General features: G+C 48.0%; 1 protein-coding gene and 1 long non-coding RNA gene across 3 annotated transcripts; both read left to right on the top strand.

Annotated features, from left to right (window-relative positions):
- The first annotated feature begins 594 nt into the window (after positions 1–594).
- OTX2 (orthodenticle homeobox 2) lies at positions 595–9232 on the top strand. 2 transcript variants are annotated; one of them, XM_049706261.1, is made up of 4 exons: positions 595–893; positions 3500–3714; positions 4682–4833; positions 6708–9232. In XM_049706261.1, exons 2-4 carry the CDS (start codon positions 3618–3620, stop codon positions 7326–7328), a joined length of 870 nt encoding a protein of 289 aa, XP_049562218.1. In that variant the 5' UTR covers positions 595–893; positions 3500–3617; the 3' UTR covers positions 7329–9232. The 2 variants fall into 2 exon arrangements, with proteins under 2 accessions (XP_049562218.1, XP_004279364.1); XM_004279316.3 differs by lacking the exon at positions 595–893 and adding an exon at positions 1049–1197.
- Positions 9233–9929: 697 nt separating this feature from the next.
- On the top strand, positions 9930–11609 carry LOC125963561 (uncharacterized). Its single transcript, XR_007475687.1, has 3 exons — positions 9930–10032; positions 10146–10212; positions 11330–11609. It is a non-coding gene; the product is annotated as an uncharacterized LOC125963561 (long non-coding RNA).
- Positions 11610–17788: the final 6179 nt, after the last annotated feature.

Below are 17788 nucleotides of genomic sequence, written 5' to 3'. Positions count from 1 at the left end.
GTCGCGCCGGGGCAAGCGGGGCGCTGAGGCCCAGCCTCCAATCTCGGTCGGCCCGGGGGAGAACCAGCAGAAGGTCTCAGCCGGCAGGCACCCAGCCTCCGCAATGAGTCGCGCCTCAAACTCCGAAGAAGTCTTCGTGTTGAAGCGTTCAAGTGACTCTTGAGGCCACAGTCTGGTTTCAGGACACACTTTTTGAAACCCAAGTCCCCGTCAGAATCCCGCCGAGTCGGCTTTTTCCTCCTTTACAGACCGAAATGGTGTGCGGGGACAGAAGGCCGAGCCGCGTTGCCCCTTGAGTGGTGGATTGCTTGGGGAGGGGACGGGGAGGTCACTCCTGGAAATTCTCCCTGCATCCCAGAGCTTCGGGGGTCAGGATTTTTCGTGCTCTCCTCAGGACTTCTTCCCGTCACCAAAGTTATTAGCACAAGAGAGGAGTTGAAGAGGAAACTCCTCCCCCCCAAAGGCAGGTAGATACCCAGACCTCTGCTCTCAGAGCTAACACCAGGGCTTTCTCCTCGCCATAATTAATAGTCAAGGCCAACCCTTTTGGCACGTTTCTTCCTCCCTCCCTCATGAGTGGCAGCGTTGTTTGATTCCCTGAGGCCAGAAACTTTCACTCGAGTTCGCCGGAGGGAGGCCCGCGCCGGCTGTTTTCTGCGCTGCCCGCATATCTCCTTTTTCTTTCTCTCTCCTCTTCCTTTTCGTTGTCTTCCGAGCCGCAGGCAGGTCGCCAGTCCGCGTAGTTTTGTTTCCTTTCCATCATGCAGAAAATTAATCAGCCCGGACGAGAAGCAGAGCTGAGCACGGCGTCCTGTAATTAAGGGACGTGTGCCCTTCGGATTATCTCGTTAGTTTATCAAGAAAACATTTATTATAATTAATTCTCGGACGAGGTAATTATTATTGAGCGAGGACACAGCAACTGGTAGATGGGCTCCTTGGAAGATGAAAAAAAAAAAAAAAAAAAACAAGGGGGAAGGGAGGAGGGGGGAGGGGAGCGACAGATTGCACGAATTGACCGTTAGATATAAGGCAGCGCGGCCCGGGGCGGGCAAGCGGAGCAGGACCTCGGGCGCCGGGGCTGCGAGGCTGCAGGGCTGCCGGGCAGGGACGCCGGACCAAGTCACTCGCGCCCGGAGGTGTAGGCGCCAAGCGGCTGCGCGGACTCGCCGTGAGACCGCCGCCCGCTCCTTCTAGGTAGGAGTTCTCCAGGGGCCACCTCCTGAGCAGTTGTTTTGAGGCTTGTATTTTTGAAAAGGGATTTCTTTTTCCCCTTCTGGGCTCTGCTTAGAGAGGAAGGGAGAAAGGCTTCCTGGCAGGGCTTTGAAAGTTAGATGGAATTGTCTAAGGCCTCTTCTTTGGAGAGCGCATACCTAGGCTAGCTGTGGCGAACACGTCGTAGTTTTGTTTTGTTCCTTTTTCTTTTAAAGATGTATCCGGTAGTAAATGGAAAACAGTCTATGCCGGGAATTTTGGTCATTTTTCGATGGTAGAGCAAAGGAGCTCCAAGAAGGATCTCTGTCCTGTTGTTTTCTGTTTGTAACTGCTTTTTATGCTGGAATGTGCTACTTTAATGTGTGATGTGTCAGGCATTTCTAATTGGGTGAGAGCTATACATGTAAGAACACTTCCATATTTCTCATGTGCACATCCGATATGATTTCAGTTGTTTCTATAGTAGTTCAGAACTTTCCGACATAGTAAGTTTGCATTAAACGAGAAAGAACTCCAGCTTAGAGGCTATTAAAACCAATACATGACTGTATTTTAAAGCAATATTATTTTCACAGCCTCCAAATAACTATCTTGAAAGGAAAAGATAAAACATCAAGTCTTTGTTGTAGGAGCAACTAAATTAGTTCTACTGGTGAGATAATACAAACTCCGACAAGGGCATTTATAAAATTACATTAAATTAGATCTAAGGGTGGAAAAGCATGATTTTTGTGCTATGAATTTAAATCAGGAAGAAGTTGCAGTAACTGGGTTCCATCTGTGGAGTTTTGTGTCTTGATCTCTTAAGCAATGTAAATATGAAAATCCAGAGTCCTTAAAACTCAGTAGGACCTCTGTAAAAGTAAGAGGGAACTTCTCCTAATCTTGTGTCCGCCATTTTGAAGCAATCTCTCATAGTGTCAAAGTTGCAAAGTAGAGATCCATGCAGGAGAAGTGCCACCTTTTAGGAAAATAAAAGCCAAAATTGCAAGCAGCCAGTCTATAAACATCAATTTTGGATCCCTTTGCTTGGGGGAGTGAGAAATACTCAACAGAATAAAGTAAATAACTTTTCTTTTTCTTCCTTCCTTTTCCCTCTCTGAGCTCTTTTTCTTATAGGATTTTAGGACTCTTGAAGGGTAGGGAGAAATTCTATTAGTTTCACAACTTTGGGGGTTTGTGTATCTACTTTCTTCAAAACTAGAATGTGCAGAAAGGCGCAGAGGAAACTCTGCTGTAGCTGCTGAGCACCCAAATGCCCGAAAATTTGCCTCCTGCAGGATCAGCAGCCTCTACACATCAAAATCAACATGGAAGCAGCTTGCGCTACAAATGTGCACCCTTTCTACTTGCAAATGTGGGAGCCTGTCATTATCTGATTGGTGGGATTCTAACTTTACTTCAGAATTCCTAGCCCACCCTGTGCCAAACTTGAAGACTTTTTTTTTGCACTGCGTTTAAATATTTGATGGGTGTCGATAAAAAGTTAAATACTTGTTTGTTTAGCTTTAGTTCTTTAGACACATATAATCAAGTTCTCCAAAACCCTAATAAATCTGTTACTTACCTCGAAATCTAATTACCCAGACTACTAATTAGGTGAAAATGATTACTGGAAATGACTTCAAATGTGGAATAATAGTGGTTGAGAAGTTTTCTCAAGTTTGCTGTTTCGCAAGTTGGTATTTTAGATGTTAAGTGCACTGACATTTTAGGTTCGCAGCAGTTGAAAGTGGTAAAAAGCTAAGATAATTAAAATCTGCCTTGGAAAGGCAACAGTCTGGGGAGAGGTAGATGTCTTGAATTGTTTCTTTGTTTCTCACCAATGGCCTTTGTTATCTGCATTATTTATTTAGCCAAAGAGTTCTTTGTCTCTGCAAATGGCCCCAATCAAGTTTTGTTTGAGACAATTAGCTAGTGCCAGCCAAGGAGTCCTATGCAAATGTAGGGATAGGAATGCAATGTGTGCATTTGGAGGCGTGGGGTTTTGTTGGGGCGGGGGGAGCGGGAGGCAGATTGTATTGCTTTCTTCGGGTCTTTTTTTTTTTTTTTTAAAGTTTTGGCTGGGGGTGGGGAGGACAGGTTTATCTGGTCTCTCTGCATCTCCTCTAGTTCTGAGAAGCTGGGGAGGGGAGCGGGGTAGTGGGGGAGGCTTTGCAAGTCCTTTAAAAGCCTCTGCTGTGCATAGCCCGGGCTCTTCTTAAGTTAGTGGTGGAACGTGGAAGAGCTGCGTCCTCCGAAGCGGTAAACCAGCACCTCTGTTTGTTTGTTTGCTTTGCCTTAGCTCCACCACTCCAAACCCACCCACCAGGACTCTGAATCTGTCCACCCCGGGAGAAGCGAGACCTTCCGGCTGGGTCCCCCGGATTTGGGCCGACTTTGCGCCTCCAAACAACCTTAGCATGATGTCTTATCTTAAGCAACCGCCTTACGCAGTCAATGGGCTGAGTCTGACCACTTCGGGCATGGACTTGCTGCACCCCTCGGTGGGCTACCCGGGTAAGTGAGCCCCGCGGCACTGCTGCCCTGCCCTTCCCCACGCCCGGTCCGCGGGGCTGTGACACTCTTTCCCCCGAGCACCGGGGTTGGCGGTGGCGTCGCCCCCGCCCCAGCTCCAGGCGAGGTCTCCACTGGGTTTTCCTTCCGAGAAGCAGCTCAAAGCCACAGGGCATTTACCGGCCGAGGAGAGGACAGGGGCTGGGGGAAAGGGAGTAGGTGGATCTACAACGTAGGAGTGGGGCGAGAAGGCTACTGCCCTTGCCATTTGGGCGAGGGGACCCTGCCTGTACCTCGAAGTCCAATTCCTCGGAAGTGCCCTCTTGGCGAAGTCGGGTTTCTCATCATAAATTCTCCCCGCCAAGCCTGGGGCTTCCCCTCTGACCTCCAGGCCCTTAGCCTCTAATCCTTAGAGGTGTGATTTACCCCGGGTGTGAGTGCTTTCCTTTCCGATAAGATCTGTTTTTTAAAATCCTCCTAGAACAAGAAGTATGAAATATGCCCCCATTTGAAAGATGGAGGAACAAAGGCCCCTGGAGTCCTAAAAAGCCTAGATCTCGGGCAGAATCGAGATTTGCCCCATCAGTTCGAGCTGCCGGTCCTCAGGGATCCTTTGACTTCACAGAGTGGGGTTTTTGTGTTGATGGTTTAGGGGTTGATTTTGGAGGGTTCTTGTTTTTTGTCCTCCATTTTTTTTTTTTTTTTTTGGTTAGCTTTCGAAGAGACCCTCTGTCCGGAGCCATCTCCGACGTCAGGCGGAGTGGGGCATTCCCTGGAAGGGGCAGTGTCTGCCGGAGGAGCCGAGGCCGGGAGGGGGTGGGGAGGACACGGGTAGGGTCCGGGTTGAGCTGCTGCGAGGACCAGGGGAGTGCTGAGTGTGGGCGTGGCGGGAGTCGGACACCCGCAGAGACCCCTGTGACTGAGAAGCTGCTCCCGCACCCTAAAGGGCCCTGGGCTTCTTGTCCCGCAGCCACCCCTCGGAAACAGCGGCGGGAGAGGACGACGTTCACCCGGGCGCAGCTAGACGTGCTGGAAGCGTTATTTGCGAAGACCCGATACCCAGATATCTTCATGCGGGAGGAGGTGGCGCTGAAAATCAACTTGCCCGAGTCCAGGGTGCAGGTAGGGCAGATGTAGGTAGACACAGCCATCCTTCCTGACCGTGTCACCCCTCTCCCCAGCACTGTATTTGTTGAGGACCCAGGAGAGTTCCAGGTCTTGGAGAGGACCAAAGGAAGGTTTTAAACTAAACGCTCGGCTCCATCGGAAGCCAGTAAACTTTTCTCTTAGGGCCCCTTGAGTGTCTGATTTCTCCTCGTGCCCCTTTTTGTCCCTCCACCCCCACCCAGTCCTATAACCAAGGTTCTTCCGGTCCAGTTGGCAAGGTAAGACTGGTGATTTAGATGCAGTGATAAAGCACAGTCCTAGAACCCTTGGACCCCTGGTGGACAGAAGCCCAGCCTTGGCAGATTTCAAGGATAGTCACATAATATTTTAGTTCTTCCCTTCCCCCGTTGGAAATCCCCCCTCCCATTCTCATCTACTTTTAGGGATAAAAGAAGCTTAGCTCCTGCATAGTTCCAGTATTTTTACAGATGAAGAAATAGAGTAAATGACTTGCTCAAGGTCACATGTCAGTTTGGTGGTAGAAGAAGAAATTACACAGTAAGAGTGTTTTCTTTGACTTCTTAGGGATGGAACAGAACTTGCTAGATCTGAGCCATTCAGCAGATAAAATATCAACATGGTATCCCAATGATACCTTCCCCCCTCCCCTTACTCCCCCTTAACTTGACCTTAAGCTGGAGAGGAAAGTAAACTCCCAACTCTTCTGGAATGCAAGTCCCATACAGATTTCTCTGGAAAGAATGTTTAGCACCTAAACCACATGTACACCTGGGACTCCCCTTTAGCTAGGACACATCAGCACGAACTGCAGATCAAAAAGAGCCTTTTTCAAAGTCAGAAGAAATTTTAGCACTTGTGAGGCTTGAACTGAAGTCTTAACTGAAAGAAAACAAATGGCTCTGCATGGTTGGAGGTTTGTGCTCAGCCTTCACGGCATCATTTTTACCACAGTTAAGACACCCATATGGAGAGCTCATTCAAGAGGACAACTAAGGACTTTTGCCCAGAAAATGCCAGTAGCTTCCCTGACAAGCCCCCCCTCACACACCAAACACAGCACCTTCATTGCAGAACATGAAGAAGGCTGGTAAAGAGAATTTTCAAAGTCACACACAGAGGCAAAGTTGACAAGCCAATGAACATAATACAGTAAACAATCTGTGTGTCAAGTGGCACTACCCTGAAGGCTCAGACTTGAGCCTAGGAGAGAAGTCTGTCTTTGAGCTCAAAGCAGAGTATATACGAGTCACTCCACTTACCATAAAGAAGGTTTTGGCAAATAGTAGCTTTCAGACCTTCTTCCTCAACAGGATCATTTCTCCTGGGGGCTTTCTTCTGTGAGTCTTTCTAGAAGAGACAAAAAGTAGAGTGATGGAACCAACCTACATATTAGTAGTTGCTACCTGGAAGATGGACTGTAAACTGTTTGAATTTAGGCTGTTCTTGCTGGCATATAACAACAGATCGTTTTCCCTCATTTCTCGTATGTTCCCATCCAAAAGACATAGAATAGATATGTTCTATTCCATTGTGAGAGTGTTCCAAAATGCAGCTGGGTCTTATGTGTATGTGTGTATTTGGGGTGAAATGAGAGATAGGAAAGTGAGGGGGAGAATTTTTAGTCATGATTTGGGCGATTATCTTAAATTTTATTGTTCTGAGCTGGGAGTAAAGCAGGGTCAAAAGCTTTTAGATAGAGCCTCCCCAACTTTCTTATAATTCCAGGAACATATATGAGAGTTTCACTGGCAGGAGAGATTGTCTGCTCAGCTCATCTGTCCATCTAGGACAGATTTATAATCTGGGAGCCACTCTTTTCCTTAAGGAGTCACTGAAACCATGTTAAAGAAGTTTCTTTCCCTTTCAAGGTGTGGTTTAAGAATCGAAGAGCTAAGTGCCGCCAACAGCAGCAGCAACAGCAGAATGGAGGTCAAAACAAAGTGAGACCTGCCAAAAAGAAGACGTCTCCTGCTCGGGAAGTGAGTTCAGAGAGTGGAACAAGTGGCCAATTCACTCCCCCCTCTAGCACCTCAGTCCCAGCCATTTCCAGCAGCAGTGCTCCTGTGTCTATCTGGAGCCCAGCTTCCATCTCCCCACTGTCAGATCCCTTGTCCACCTCCTCTTCCTGCATGCAGAGGTCCTATCCCATGACCTATACTCAGGCTTCAGGTTATAGTCAAGGATATGCTGGCTCAACTTCCTACTTTGGGGGCATGGACTGTGGATCTTATTTGACCCCTATGCATCACCAGCTTCCTGGACCAGGGACCACACTCAGTCCCATGGGTACCAATGCAGTCACCAGCCATCTCAATCAGTCCCCAGCTTCTCTTTCCACCCAGGGATATGGAGCTTCAAGCTTGGGTTTTAACTCGACCACTGATTGCTTGGATTATAAGGACCAAACTGCCTCCTGGAAGCTTAACTTCAATGCTGACTGCTTGGATTATAAAGATCAGACATCTTCGTGGAAATTCCAGGTTTTGTGAGGACCTGCAGAACCTCTTTTTGTGGGTGATTTTTAAATATACTGAGCTGGACATTCCAGTTTTAGCCAGGCATTGGTTAAAAGAGTTAGATGGTATGATGCTCAGACTCATCTTCTGATCAATGTCCCGAGAGGCATAGGAGGAGAAATGAAAGGCCTTAGAGGGGCCTGCCAACCAGCTACCTGAAATGGACAAACCATCTGATACTTAAGATCCTATCATAGTTTTAGATCATTGGTTTTACTGATTTGCAAAGTGATCGAAAGCATTCTAGCCACGTGCAACCAAATACCACCAAAAATAAACAAACAAAACTAAATTGTGAGGGAAAGGAGGGAAGGACATAGCCTTCTTAAGCAGAGGTGTTCCAATGTCGTAGCCAATTCTTGGTTGAATCTTAGGAATGGACAGTGTCTCGAGCTCACTCACGTTTCATGACCAACTGGTAGTTGGCACTGAAAAACTTTTCAGGGCTGTGTGAATTGTGCGACTGATTGTCCTAGATGCACTACTTTATTTAAAAAATAATGTTCATAAGGAGTCAATATGTAGTTTAAGAGACAATCAGTGTGTGTCTTATATAAATGGTACATCTGTGGTTTTTAATCTGTGCTAGACTTCAAAACTGTGATCTCCTGTTATTGTATGCAAACTTGAACTCCACCTCTGCAGGGGTTCTTCTGTGATTAAATAGGTTATAATTATAAGTAAATTCAGAGCAACTGAGTACTTATCTAAAAAGGTTACCTTTGGCTGGAGGTGAGCTGCACTGAAACTTTACAACAAAATGTCTCTGGACAAGGAGAGTGAGAGAAGAGAAACAAAAGGACACTAACTCATCTGTAATTTGCTGTTGGTAAGCCTAGCGATAAAGAGACATTGGTCAATTGCTCTGACCCTGATGAATTTATAAACTGAGATCATCGTTGTTTATGCTTGCAGATGTTAACTGGAAAAGTTATATACGCAGAAACCTTTCTTCCTGGATTTGGCAAATATGTATAATTATATTAAAATGGTTCTAGCACAGCGTTGGGTCCAGTTTAATTTTATACCACCATTTATGAACGAGAAGCCCACATTCAGCCACTCCTTCCCAAAACGTGTTTTTCTTCGGTCAGAGAGGGAATTAGCAAACTTTATTTTTAAAAAGTGTTGAGGGGGGCCTCATCTATGAATGAACAAGATATGAATGACCGGTATGTCAACTTTTTCTGACTTTCATTAGTACTGCTCCGAAATTGAGTATAGAGAGCCTAATAATCAAAAGCTCTCCTTGCTTTTCCCTCCCTACCAGATAACCCTAACAATTTCTTAGGCACTTTACTAGCATGTCTTAACACAGATCAATTTTTTAAGCGAGAAGGGGCGAACTGTAGTACCTCAGAGAAAATGTGAATGACAAGAATTCCTTGTTTCTATTCTCTTATTTGATTAAGGGTTTTTTTTTTAAACTTCCAAAAATATATGAGGTAAACATGAGAGGGAATGTAATCAGAATCTGAAAGCAATTCAGGCAGAAATGATTTCTGAACAAAAGAGTTTCAGAAAAGTTTTAAAACCTATAATTTCAGTAGTTGAACATAAGGCACCCTGGTCAGGTTTTTTTTGTTGTTTTTTTGTTTTTTTTAGAAAGTGCTGAGGGGAAAAAAAAATAGGTCTCTTCTCAGTTGTACCTGCATTTTGTAAACCAATCACCAGAAAAGGGCCAATGGGACAAAATGGGCCAATGATTATGGTGCTTCTCAGGTAAAAGCAATATTTAATTTCATTTTAAACTCCTTATGCTCTTAAGTCTGACCAAAATTAAGCGATTCTTGATTGTAACTTTTGAAATGAATGTTAGCAGTTGCAACCATTTTGTCTTCTGGCTGATTTCCCCCTCCCTGGCTGCTGCACAGGCTGTCTTGAGCCCTACATGAGATCTTGTCTAATAATTGTTTTTGTTTTGCTGCTAAAGGAAATGAGGAAATGGAATAGTTTACAGTCAACAACTGAGGCACAACTTGATGGCAAGATTTTCTAGTACCTACTGATAATATTCACCCTACCGTAGTTTACAACTGGAATGAGATTGGGGCTGGGGGTGGAGGGTTTAGAGAGAGTTAAAGAAGGAACGTACATGAATCTTTGCTTTATAGCTGTCCAGATACTGGGTCTCATGCAAGGAAAACAGATCCTCAATAATTTCTCACACGGCCTTCAGTTTTCAGGATGCCCCACAAAGGAACAGGAAAGATTACCCTCTCTGTAAAAACAATAACAACAACCACAAACAGCGGACTACTCAGCAAATCGCGCGGTTAGGTTTCTCTCCCCGTACTTTAAAAAAGGAGGACGTCAGAAAAAGGCGCCAAGCCCCCTCTGAAACTAATTTTTCCACCCCCTTTGCACAACTTCGTGTAACAGACCACGGAGTTGAATCCCTTTGAATTGACGGCGAAGTAGAAATGAATTCCCCCTGACCGCAGGCAACGGAGGGAGGGCAAGGGAGGCGGGAAGCTAGCGCGGGCTCCCACGTCCAGAGAGTTCCGGTCACCGCGCCCTGCCAAGACCCGGCTTTATGAAGTTTAGTCCAATAATCGTCATTACTTGGTACTGAAATGACGCCACCCTCCAAAGGCGTCGGGGAGCGATTTCAACTGCTTGCTGGCGATCAACAAAGACTTGAATGTTGATGTAACCTTCGTTTTGAGGGGTGCAGGTGAGGGTTGGGTAGTTTGCTTTACAGAGCTCTGTTGTCCCAAACCTTTATCTTTCCCACAAAGATTCTGGGCCCTTTGTATTTCACCTCGGGAGTGTTTCGTCCCTTCACAGATAAGAAGAGAAATCCAATCAAGTCAATTAAGTTCCGGCTTTCGAAACCTCGGAGTTTGAGATCATGGTCAGTTTCCTCAACTCCTCTCCCACTCGCTTCCCTCTAATCTCACCCTTCCTGCGGCTCTCCACTCCCTCAGCCCCGGAGGCCCCGGGCGGCACTGCGAGGACGTGGCGCCCGGGAACAGCCTGTGCTCCCCGCCGAATCCACGGCGGGCTTTCAGAGCTGTGTTTTCTAAATCTCGACTGCCCGATCGGAGCTAGCCGGGAACGGCACTCCCATCTCTGCCCCGGGGGGCCCGAGGCCCAAGTGGCTCTCTAGCTGGCGCCTCCTTCTGGGCTCCACTCGGCCCTGCGGGCCGGGAAGGGGCGGCCTTGAGGCGCTCGTCCGCCAGCTTCCCCTCTCTCTGGTCCGGCTCCGGCTCTGGTCGGAACCTCGGCTGAGCCGCAGCCCCCATCACGGCCCAGTCCTCAGTCTCCCTCGCGGGCTCCGGGCGCTGTGGGCCCCGGCGAGGCCCGCGCGCCGCCAGCCCAGGGAGGAGCACGGCCTCCTCGAGCCCTGAAGTCAGGCTTCGGCGTCAGCCGTGGTCCTGGGCACCCGTGGCCGGGTGACTTCACGGCCTGGCCGAGTTCGGGGGCCGGGCTGGCTCCAGGTGCGCGTGCGTGGCCCGGCCAGGAGGCGAACGCCCTGAGCTGGAGGGAAGGGAAGCCGAGACCGAAGGAGAGGATGGCGACGTGGCCCTGCCGGGCCCGGGAGAGGGGGCCGGGGGAGAGATGCGGGCCCGACGGGGCCCGCGGCCTCTTGCCTTCCTCTCTCCCCGGGAGGAAGCGCCGCAGACGGCTGGGTGTCCTACTGGCGGTAAAGGGCGAGGCCGCCACCGCCGCCACAGCGGGAACTCCCGCCGCGCCTTTGGCCTCCGGTGTCCGGCGAAGACGTGGCGCCGACGAGGGGGTCCAGCTGGGCCTGCCTTGGGCCCCAGGAATCCTCCAGGGAAGTCTGGGGCTTCTGCTAGTGGGGCTGGGGGAGTTGTGCTCGGTGTTCTGCCCTCCCTGGGGCTCCTGGGCTCTGAGCTGAGCCTTTCAGGGGGGGAGCCTGCGGGACTCTGTTTCCCTTGGCTCATCCCTTTTCTCCGACGCCTCTAGATTTCGTCTTTAAACTGGATGCCCTGAATTTTCCTTTTCAGAACCGGCGCAGCACTCAACCGCCCTGAAGGCCAGAGGCCAGTTCTGGAAGGGGAAAGCCGTGCCTTTGGCGTCCCGGACAGCGCCGGGCGGCCCGTTCCGGTTACCTGCAGGGCAGGGCCGCAGTCCTGCGCCCGCCTCCACTTAACCGGAGGGCGCTCGGGCGGCCAGTCCCGGCGCGCTCACCACATGTTTGAACCCGCGTCTAACACCCGCTGAAAACCTCGCTGTTGTTACCCGGACAAAGCTGTAACCCAAAACCAGGAGTGCCAGTGTGAGGTGGTGGTTTATTGATACACAGACGTCTTTTAATCATACAAAAGAGAAACACAAAGGAGTCGGGCAGGAGACAGGCGCATCCCACACAAACGGAAGCTGACGTCTTAGAAAACGACCAAAATGCGAAGATGCAGGGTCGGGTTCTGCCATGACCTCTGCCTTCTTCAAGCCTTCCTTCAAAACCTTATCTCTTTCCCTTTCGTACCACAAAAGGGTTCACGCCCCATTTACGCATCTGCATGCCCAGATCTGCGACCAGTGTCTTGAACACTTCTTTTCCTCTTCTCAACGGCCAGAACCCTGTAAGCGCAGCGTGCCCTGATAAAACCTGATCCCCCAGTCGCTCTATTTCTGCCCTTGGGTTAGCATGATACAAAAAACGGGGAGCCCCTGGCACTTTCCCCTGGGATGGAGAGAGCAAAATCCCAAACAAAACCCACCCCGATGTTTTTCCGTATTAGGCTCTGAAACTGCACAGATTATGGGATTTGTCTCGGACAGAATTAACATTACATGTGAACGGTAGTGCTTCGGTATATTGAGACACATTGTATACGATTGCTTGGAGCATCTCTTCTAAACTGCCTGTTAATAGCAACATGAGACCTTAAAATAATAAGTGGTTTTTCGGTTTTAACCTGATTAAAACGAAATTTAGACTCTGTAAAGGGCAGTTTTTCTGGTGGAAGCAGTTCGAAGGAAAGGGAACCCATCACGGGGGCTGGAGGAAGCTTTTGTATGGAGAAATGGCTGGAGAGGAGAAGTAAGCAGGCATGCGTTTGAAAGGCCTTCTACTATGCAGCAGTCCCCACAAGCACGGGAGGTGCCCCCAGCTCTAAAGAGAATTAGCCAGACTTCCTCTCTTGCAAGCAGTGTGTTTTATATTTAAAAACCAACCTGCTGTCGACTGTAAAAAACAATAAGCAAATTCAAATAAAGGAGCCCTACCAAGTCCAACCCATTTGGTCAAAGATAACTGCAGGTACCAGAGAGGTCAGGCTATCACTAGGGGGAGGGTCGGCTTCGAATTTTGTTTTTCTCCTAAAGGGAAAGTTGAACAGCGTGAGGTCTGTGACTCACTTTTATTCCTTAATCTTCCCCATCCTTTACCTTCAATTATCAGAGGAAGGAAACATGGTATTGGGGGGCTGGGGGGGGGGAACACAACAACAAAGGGGGAAAAAAAAAAAGAATCCCGTAGCAAATATAATGGTAAGTGGCCAAAGTTTGAATTGACTTCTGTTTCAGCACCACAGGGGGGAAAAAAAAGCTATCCAAGAATCAGATGGAATCCTGTCACCCTCTCCAGTGTCCTAGACATAGTTTGCCTACTTCGGAGTGGGAAAATGACCTTTTTGGATGAAAGGCTGCTTAGTCTACTTGACATCACTAGAAGACACTTCCAGCAGAGGACTTTAAAAATAAGATGCCAGATTTTAGCAGCTATACTAGTGCCTTTTTCTTTTTTCCCCTTGAACTGCCCATGATGGGACCACCAAATCCCAAATGGTATATCCTGCACCCTGCAGGTCTGCTCACCCTCCAACCCAGGTTCCCGCGGTAAAGGCCATAAAACTCCCGTAGAGACAGCTTTTGGGTGGACTGAAGCCTCTCCTTAGGCCCTGCCTCCAATTGCCCAACTGGAATCTCCAGAGGCCTTAGGCTACACTGAAACCTAAAAATCACTTATAGCAGCCTCCAGTTGTGTTAAAATCTGTTCCTAGAACCAACAGTCACATTTTAGGCTCCTGGGATATTAATAAAAATCGCCTTAACATTCAATGCGTTGATAGAGGATTACTGGGGCCTAATGGACGTCGTGTGTGATAACATGGCCCCTGAGCAGCGACGTTCTGGAGTGGGTGTCCGACCACAGCTACCTGATTATCAGCTTACAGTCAAACCTCTTTAGCTGCGATGCTCTTAAGAGGCGTTCTTCCGGACAGCAGAGCGGGAGTCTTCTGTGTTCTTCATTTAACCGTATTTAACTATCGCGTACTGTTCTGGAAAGGGGAGGGGAAAACTTGCCTATAGGCGTAAGGTCACCCCCAGACGTAAGAGGGGCGGGTCGCCGGTCACTGCCCCTCCCCTCCCCTCTTTTAATGGAGCGGTGCCCGAAAGGCGGTGGCTAGGGCACATCTAGGCCCCTGCCTGGGGTGTCGGTTTCCCCTAAGTCTGGGGCTTCCCCGCGGTACTCCCGAGCCTCTCGGCCTCTGGCCGCCTCGGAGCGAAGCCTGTGAAGAGGCTGCTTGGCTTGCCCCGACAAGACCTGCCACGTCCGGAACACTCGTGGAGCTCTCCCGCTGCCCGCGAGGAAGCCTTCTGGACAGGGTGCGCGCAGTCGTCGACGCTAAGGACGCCCTGGCAGCGGCCGCGGCGCAAGGGAGGGAGTGGGTTCCCGGCTTTCAACGAAAAATGTGGCAAGTGCACCGTGTTCCCATTCTCCACCCCCACCTTTCACCCAGCGAACTAAGCGGAAGACTCCGAACGCTGGGCCTTCGGAGGCTGCAAAGTACACCCGGGCATCGCCCCAGGGGCCTCCCCTGCCAGCGCGGCGTCCCGGGCTAACGTCATTTGTCGAGTCCGGAGAAAGTAACAGGCGAGGCCGGGAGTTACTGGAGTGGCTGAGAGGCAGCTTACGCACCAGCTGCGTGGGACATTGAGATCAGACCCCCCCACCCCCAACCCATTCAGCGCACGGGCACCAGCCCCGGAAGTGGGCCTCGAACCCACAGCGCCCCGAGCCATGCTCCAGGCCGCACATGGCGCCGCCGGTTCCCCTGCGGAGCGGTAGGCTGTGGGTCGCGCCCACCCGGCAGAGGCGAGGCTGGGTCCATAGGGCGCTGTGCCTCCTCGCGGAAGCGGGGGCACCCGGGAGCCCGCGATCCGCGTGCTCTTCCTTTTCCAATCGCACCCATGGTCTTTACGAGGATCTGATGGGGGTGTGAGTGAAAGGACGCCGCGAGGCAATGATTACCCTCGGTCAAGGGCGACGTGGGCGCTCTTCTCACCGCATGCCCGGACCGCAGCCCCACGCTGGGCGGGCTGCAAAGTCCAGACTTCCTCCCTCAAGCTTCTTGTGGTGAAAGACGCGGGAACTGAAACAGGCTTGTCCTTAGAGCTTGCGACCTGGCATAACCCCTGCCTACCGCGCCAGGCCTGGGCTAAGACCCCGGAACCAAGTGTGCCGGTCCCGCGAGGAATAGCCGGCACCGTCCCAGTGTCCTTGCGGAAGTGCACCCACCCGGGCCCGAGGGCTTGGGCGGCCGGCTGGCAGCGGCTTCCGGTTCCAACTCGAGGCCTTGCCAGCTGGCGTGTGGAGCGGCGAGATTGCTTCGTGCCAGGGTACGTTTTGACTACTGGCTGACGAAGTCGTCTAAACTGAATTTTGAGATAGTTTTGAACACTAAGGATGCACATGTAAAGCTTTCCCCTGAGTCCTTCTTGGCCACTAATCTAAACAAATTTGATAACTTCTGAGTTGTATTTGGGAATTTCAGCCATAGTTTCAGTGGTAAGGATTTTTTTTTTTAATGGGAGGCAGATATTTTGGACAATTATATATATTTATATGTGTAATATAGAAAGTACACATATATACATGTGTACATTATATGTATGTGTACATATATATTAGACATATATGTCTAAAGTGAAATTAGGTAATTTTGGAAAAAAGAATCACATTAATTTTTAAATTTTAAATTGATCCAAGTCTCTAACTGAAATTTAGTTTTCAGTAGCTCTTGCTGATTAAGTTGACTCTATTTTTAATTTTCGTCTGAGTTGACCACTTGAAGCTCTAGAAGGCTAACAAAACCTCAGTCTATTTGTTAATTATCTTTTGCCAAAATCATAAAGGATATGTTTGGTCTTAAAATTGATCATACTCTAAGGCCCTCTAATTTTGAGGTGGAGAAGTGGTACAAACATGTATTCACCATTTTCAAGGACAAATAATTGGGTTGATTAAACCAATAATATATATTTTTTAAATTTTATTTATTTGTTTTGGCTGCATTGGATCCTCTTTGCTGCCCACGGGCTTTCTAGAGTTGCGGGAGCAGGGGCTTCTCACTGCCGTGGCTTCTCTTGTTGTGGAGCACGGGCTCTAGGCACGCCGGCTCAGTAGTTGTGGCTCACGGGCTTATGTGGGATCTTCCCGGATCAGGGCTTGAACCCTTGTCCCCTGCATTGGCAGACGGATTCTTAACCACTGCGCCACCAGGGAAGCCCTAAACCAATAATCTTGATTTCTGCCCATTTTAAGAGGGCATATTGCTTTCTTTCCTTTTTCTCTTTTCTTCATATGTATTGATAAAGATGTGGAGTATGTACTCTTACTAGAAATTTCTTGAGCTGATATCTTTTTCAGGAATTCTTAACCTGTGATTCAAGTATCCTTTTGGGAATGGTTGTCTGTGGATTGATTTTAGAGGATGGGTAAATTGACTCAATTGTATGAAAATTTCTTTGGTTTGTATGTTAAGTGTATTTTTTCTGGGCAGAATATCCATAGCTTTCACCAGATTCACAAAAGGGTTTGTAACCACCCCAAATTATGAACCGTTGGTTTTTATGATGCATAGGTTGTGAATGAAGGGTGAACTTGGAGATGGAAACTTTTGTAATTCTTGGTAACAATTGGACAAGATGGCAGCCCTGTAAAATTTAAATCTACCCTTAACTTTTAGCAACCTTTAATTTTCTTTAAACAAAATAATCTTAAAAGTCCCTTTTATTTCTAAATTCTACCTAAATTTGAATTATTGTCCATGAGTCTGTTTATGTATGACACATTAAATTAATGAATGAAGTAGACAAGATTTATTCTAATGGTATTTTGCATGAAATGTCAAGTAGAAAATTTAAGCAAATATTTTAATGATTCAGATCCAAAAGGCTTTTTAATCAAAACAAAACAATCAACAATAACAACAATAATAAAAAGATATTCTCCAACCCTAATTAAATATTTCAGAAAATTTAATGTGAATTGGTTCTCTCTCTTTCTGTCTCTGCACATACATAAATGTGTGTGCACATACCAACCATGCGTAGGTTCCCCAATTTTTCTGTTGAAAAGTTTTTCCTTTTAAAGCTTGATGACTGTCAAAGGTGGAGGAAACAATAGATAAGGGAGGTGGGACCTTCTGACTGAGTGAGAAGGAGGGCAAGACTATGTCATCCAGGAGAGGAATTCAAGATCAGGTGGTATAATCTGTAGGGGACCCGGCATAGAATTTAAATTAAATACTTAGAGGACTTTCGTCTTGAATAGCAGATTTTGCCCACTTCCCCCACTTAGATCTCCCCAGCTTACTTCCAACCTTGTCTGAGAGGATATCTTCCATTAACGCAAGAAGAGGTATAATCTGTGGTTTATTTAGCATTTGATCTTTGCACAGAGGCTTCCATTTAGAGTAACCATTGCAGCTAAGATTTGGATCTGGTCCCTCAAATAGCCTGAACCAGGCGACCTCAGGCAAGTAGACACAAGATACTAGCAATTTATTTCATATCAGCTCCCAAGCCATCACCAGATGATAACAACCCTTGGACACCGTTAATCTCTGCTTGACTCAAACTGGTGACCGCAGGGTGAAAGGCAGGGCATTATCTCTGAGCAATTTGTGTGGCCTTCCACAGATTGCCAGTTGGGCCAATACAACTAAAGCCTCTTCTCCAGTGGTTACTTTAAAAAATTCATATCCAAAGTCTTTGGTCTTTGTTGGACTGGAAGGTAGGAGGGCTTTGTCAACGAAAATGCCTGAGGGCCAAGATGTAGGAGCTTAGAATCCAATAAAAATTAGAAAGGTTGAAAAGGTAACCTTGTGTGTTCCCTGCCCAATAAACTTTGAACAACATCACTGTAACTATGACTAGAAAAAGCCTCTGGAAATGAATGTTTTTGCCAAAGAGTAAAGGGAAAATTCACCTTAAATAAAAGGCAAAGTCCTATTTAGAATTGGTTTTATTGTTTTGAAAATGGCTTTTATTTTGCCATCTCTAAGGTCAGTACAGATCACCATATACTCATTTGGTGTAAAGTTCAGGGCTAGAAGGGATGGCAGAAGTGGTGGGCAGTGGAGAATAAAGGAAAGGGGTGTACTGAAAAACAAAGCTGTCCTATGTGTCGGTGCCCAGAGAGGGCTGGCCAAGTGACCTGCAGGGAAACTACT

This window comes from Orcinus orca, chromosome 2, assembly GCF_937001465.1.
Source record: "Orcinus orca chromosome 2, mOrcOrc1.1, whole genome shotgun sequence".
In the NCBI taxonomy this organism is placed as follows: Eukaryota; Metazoa; Chordata; class Mammalia; order Artiodactyla; family Delphinidae; genus Orcinus; species Orcinus orca.
The sequence above is the reverse complement of the archived record's forward strand: the minus strand, read 5'-3'. Positions and strand labels throughout refer to the sequence as shown.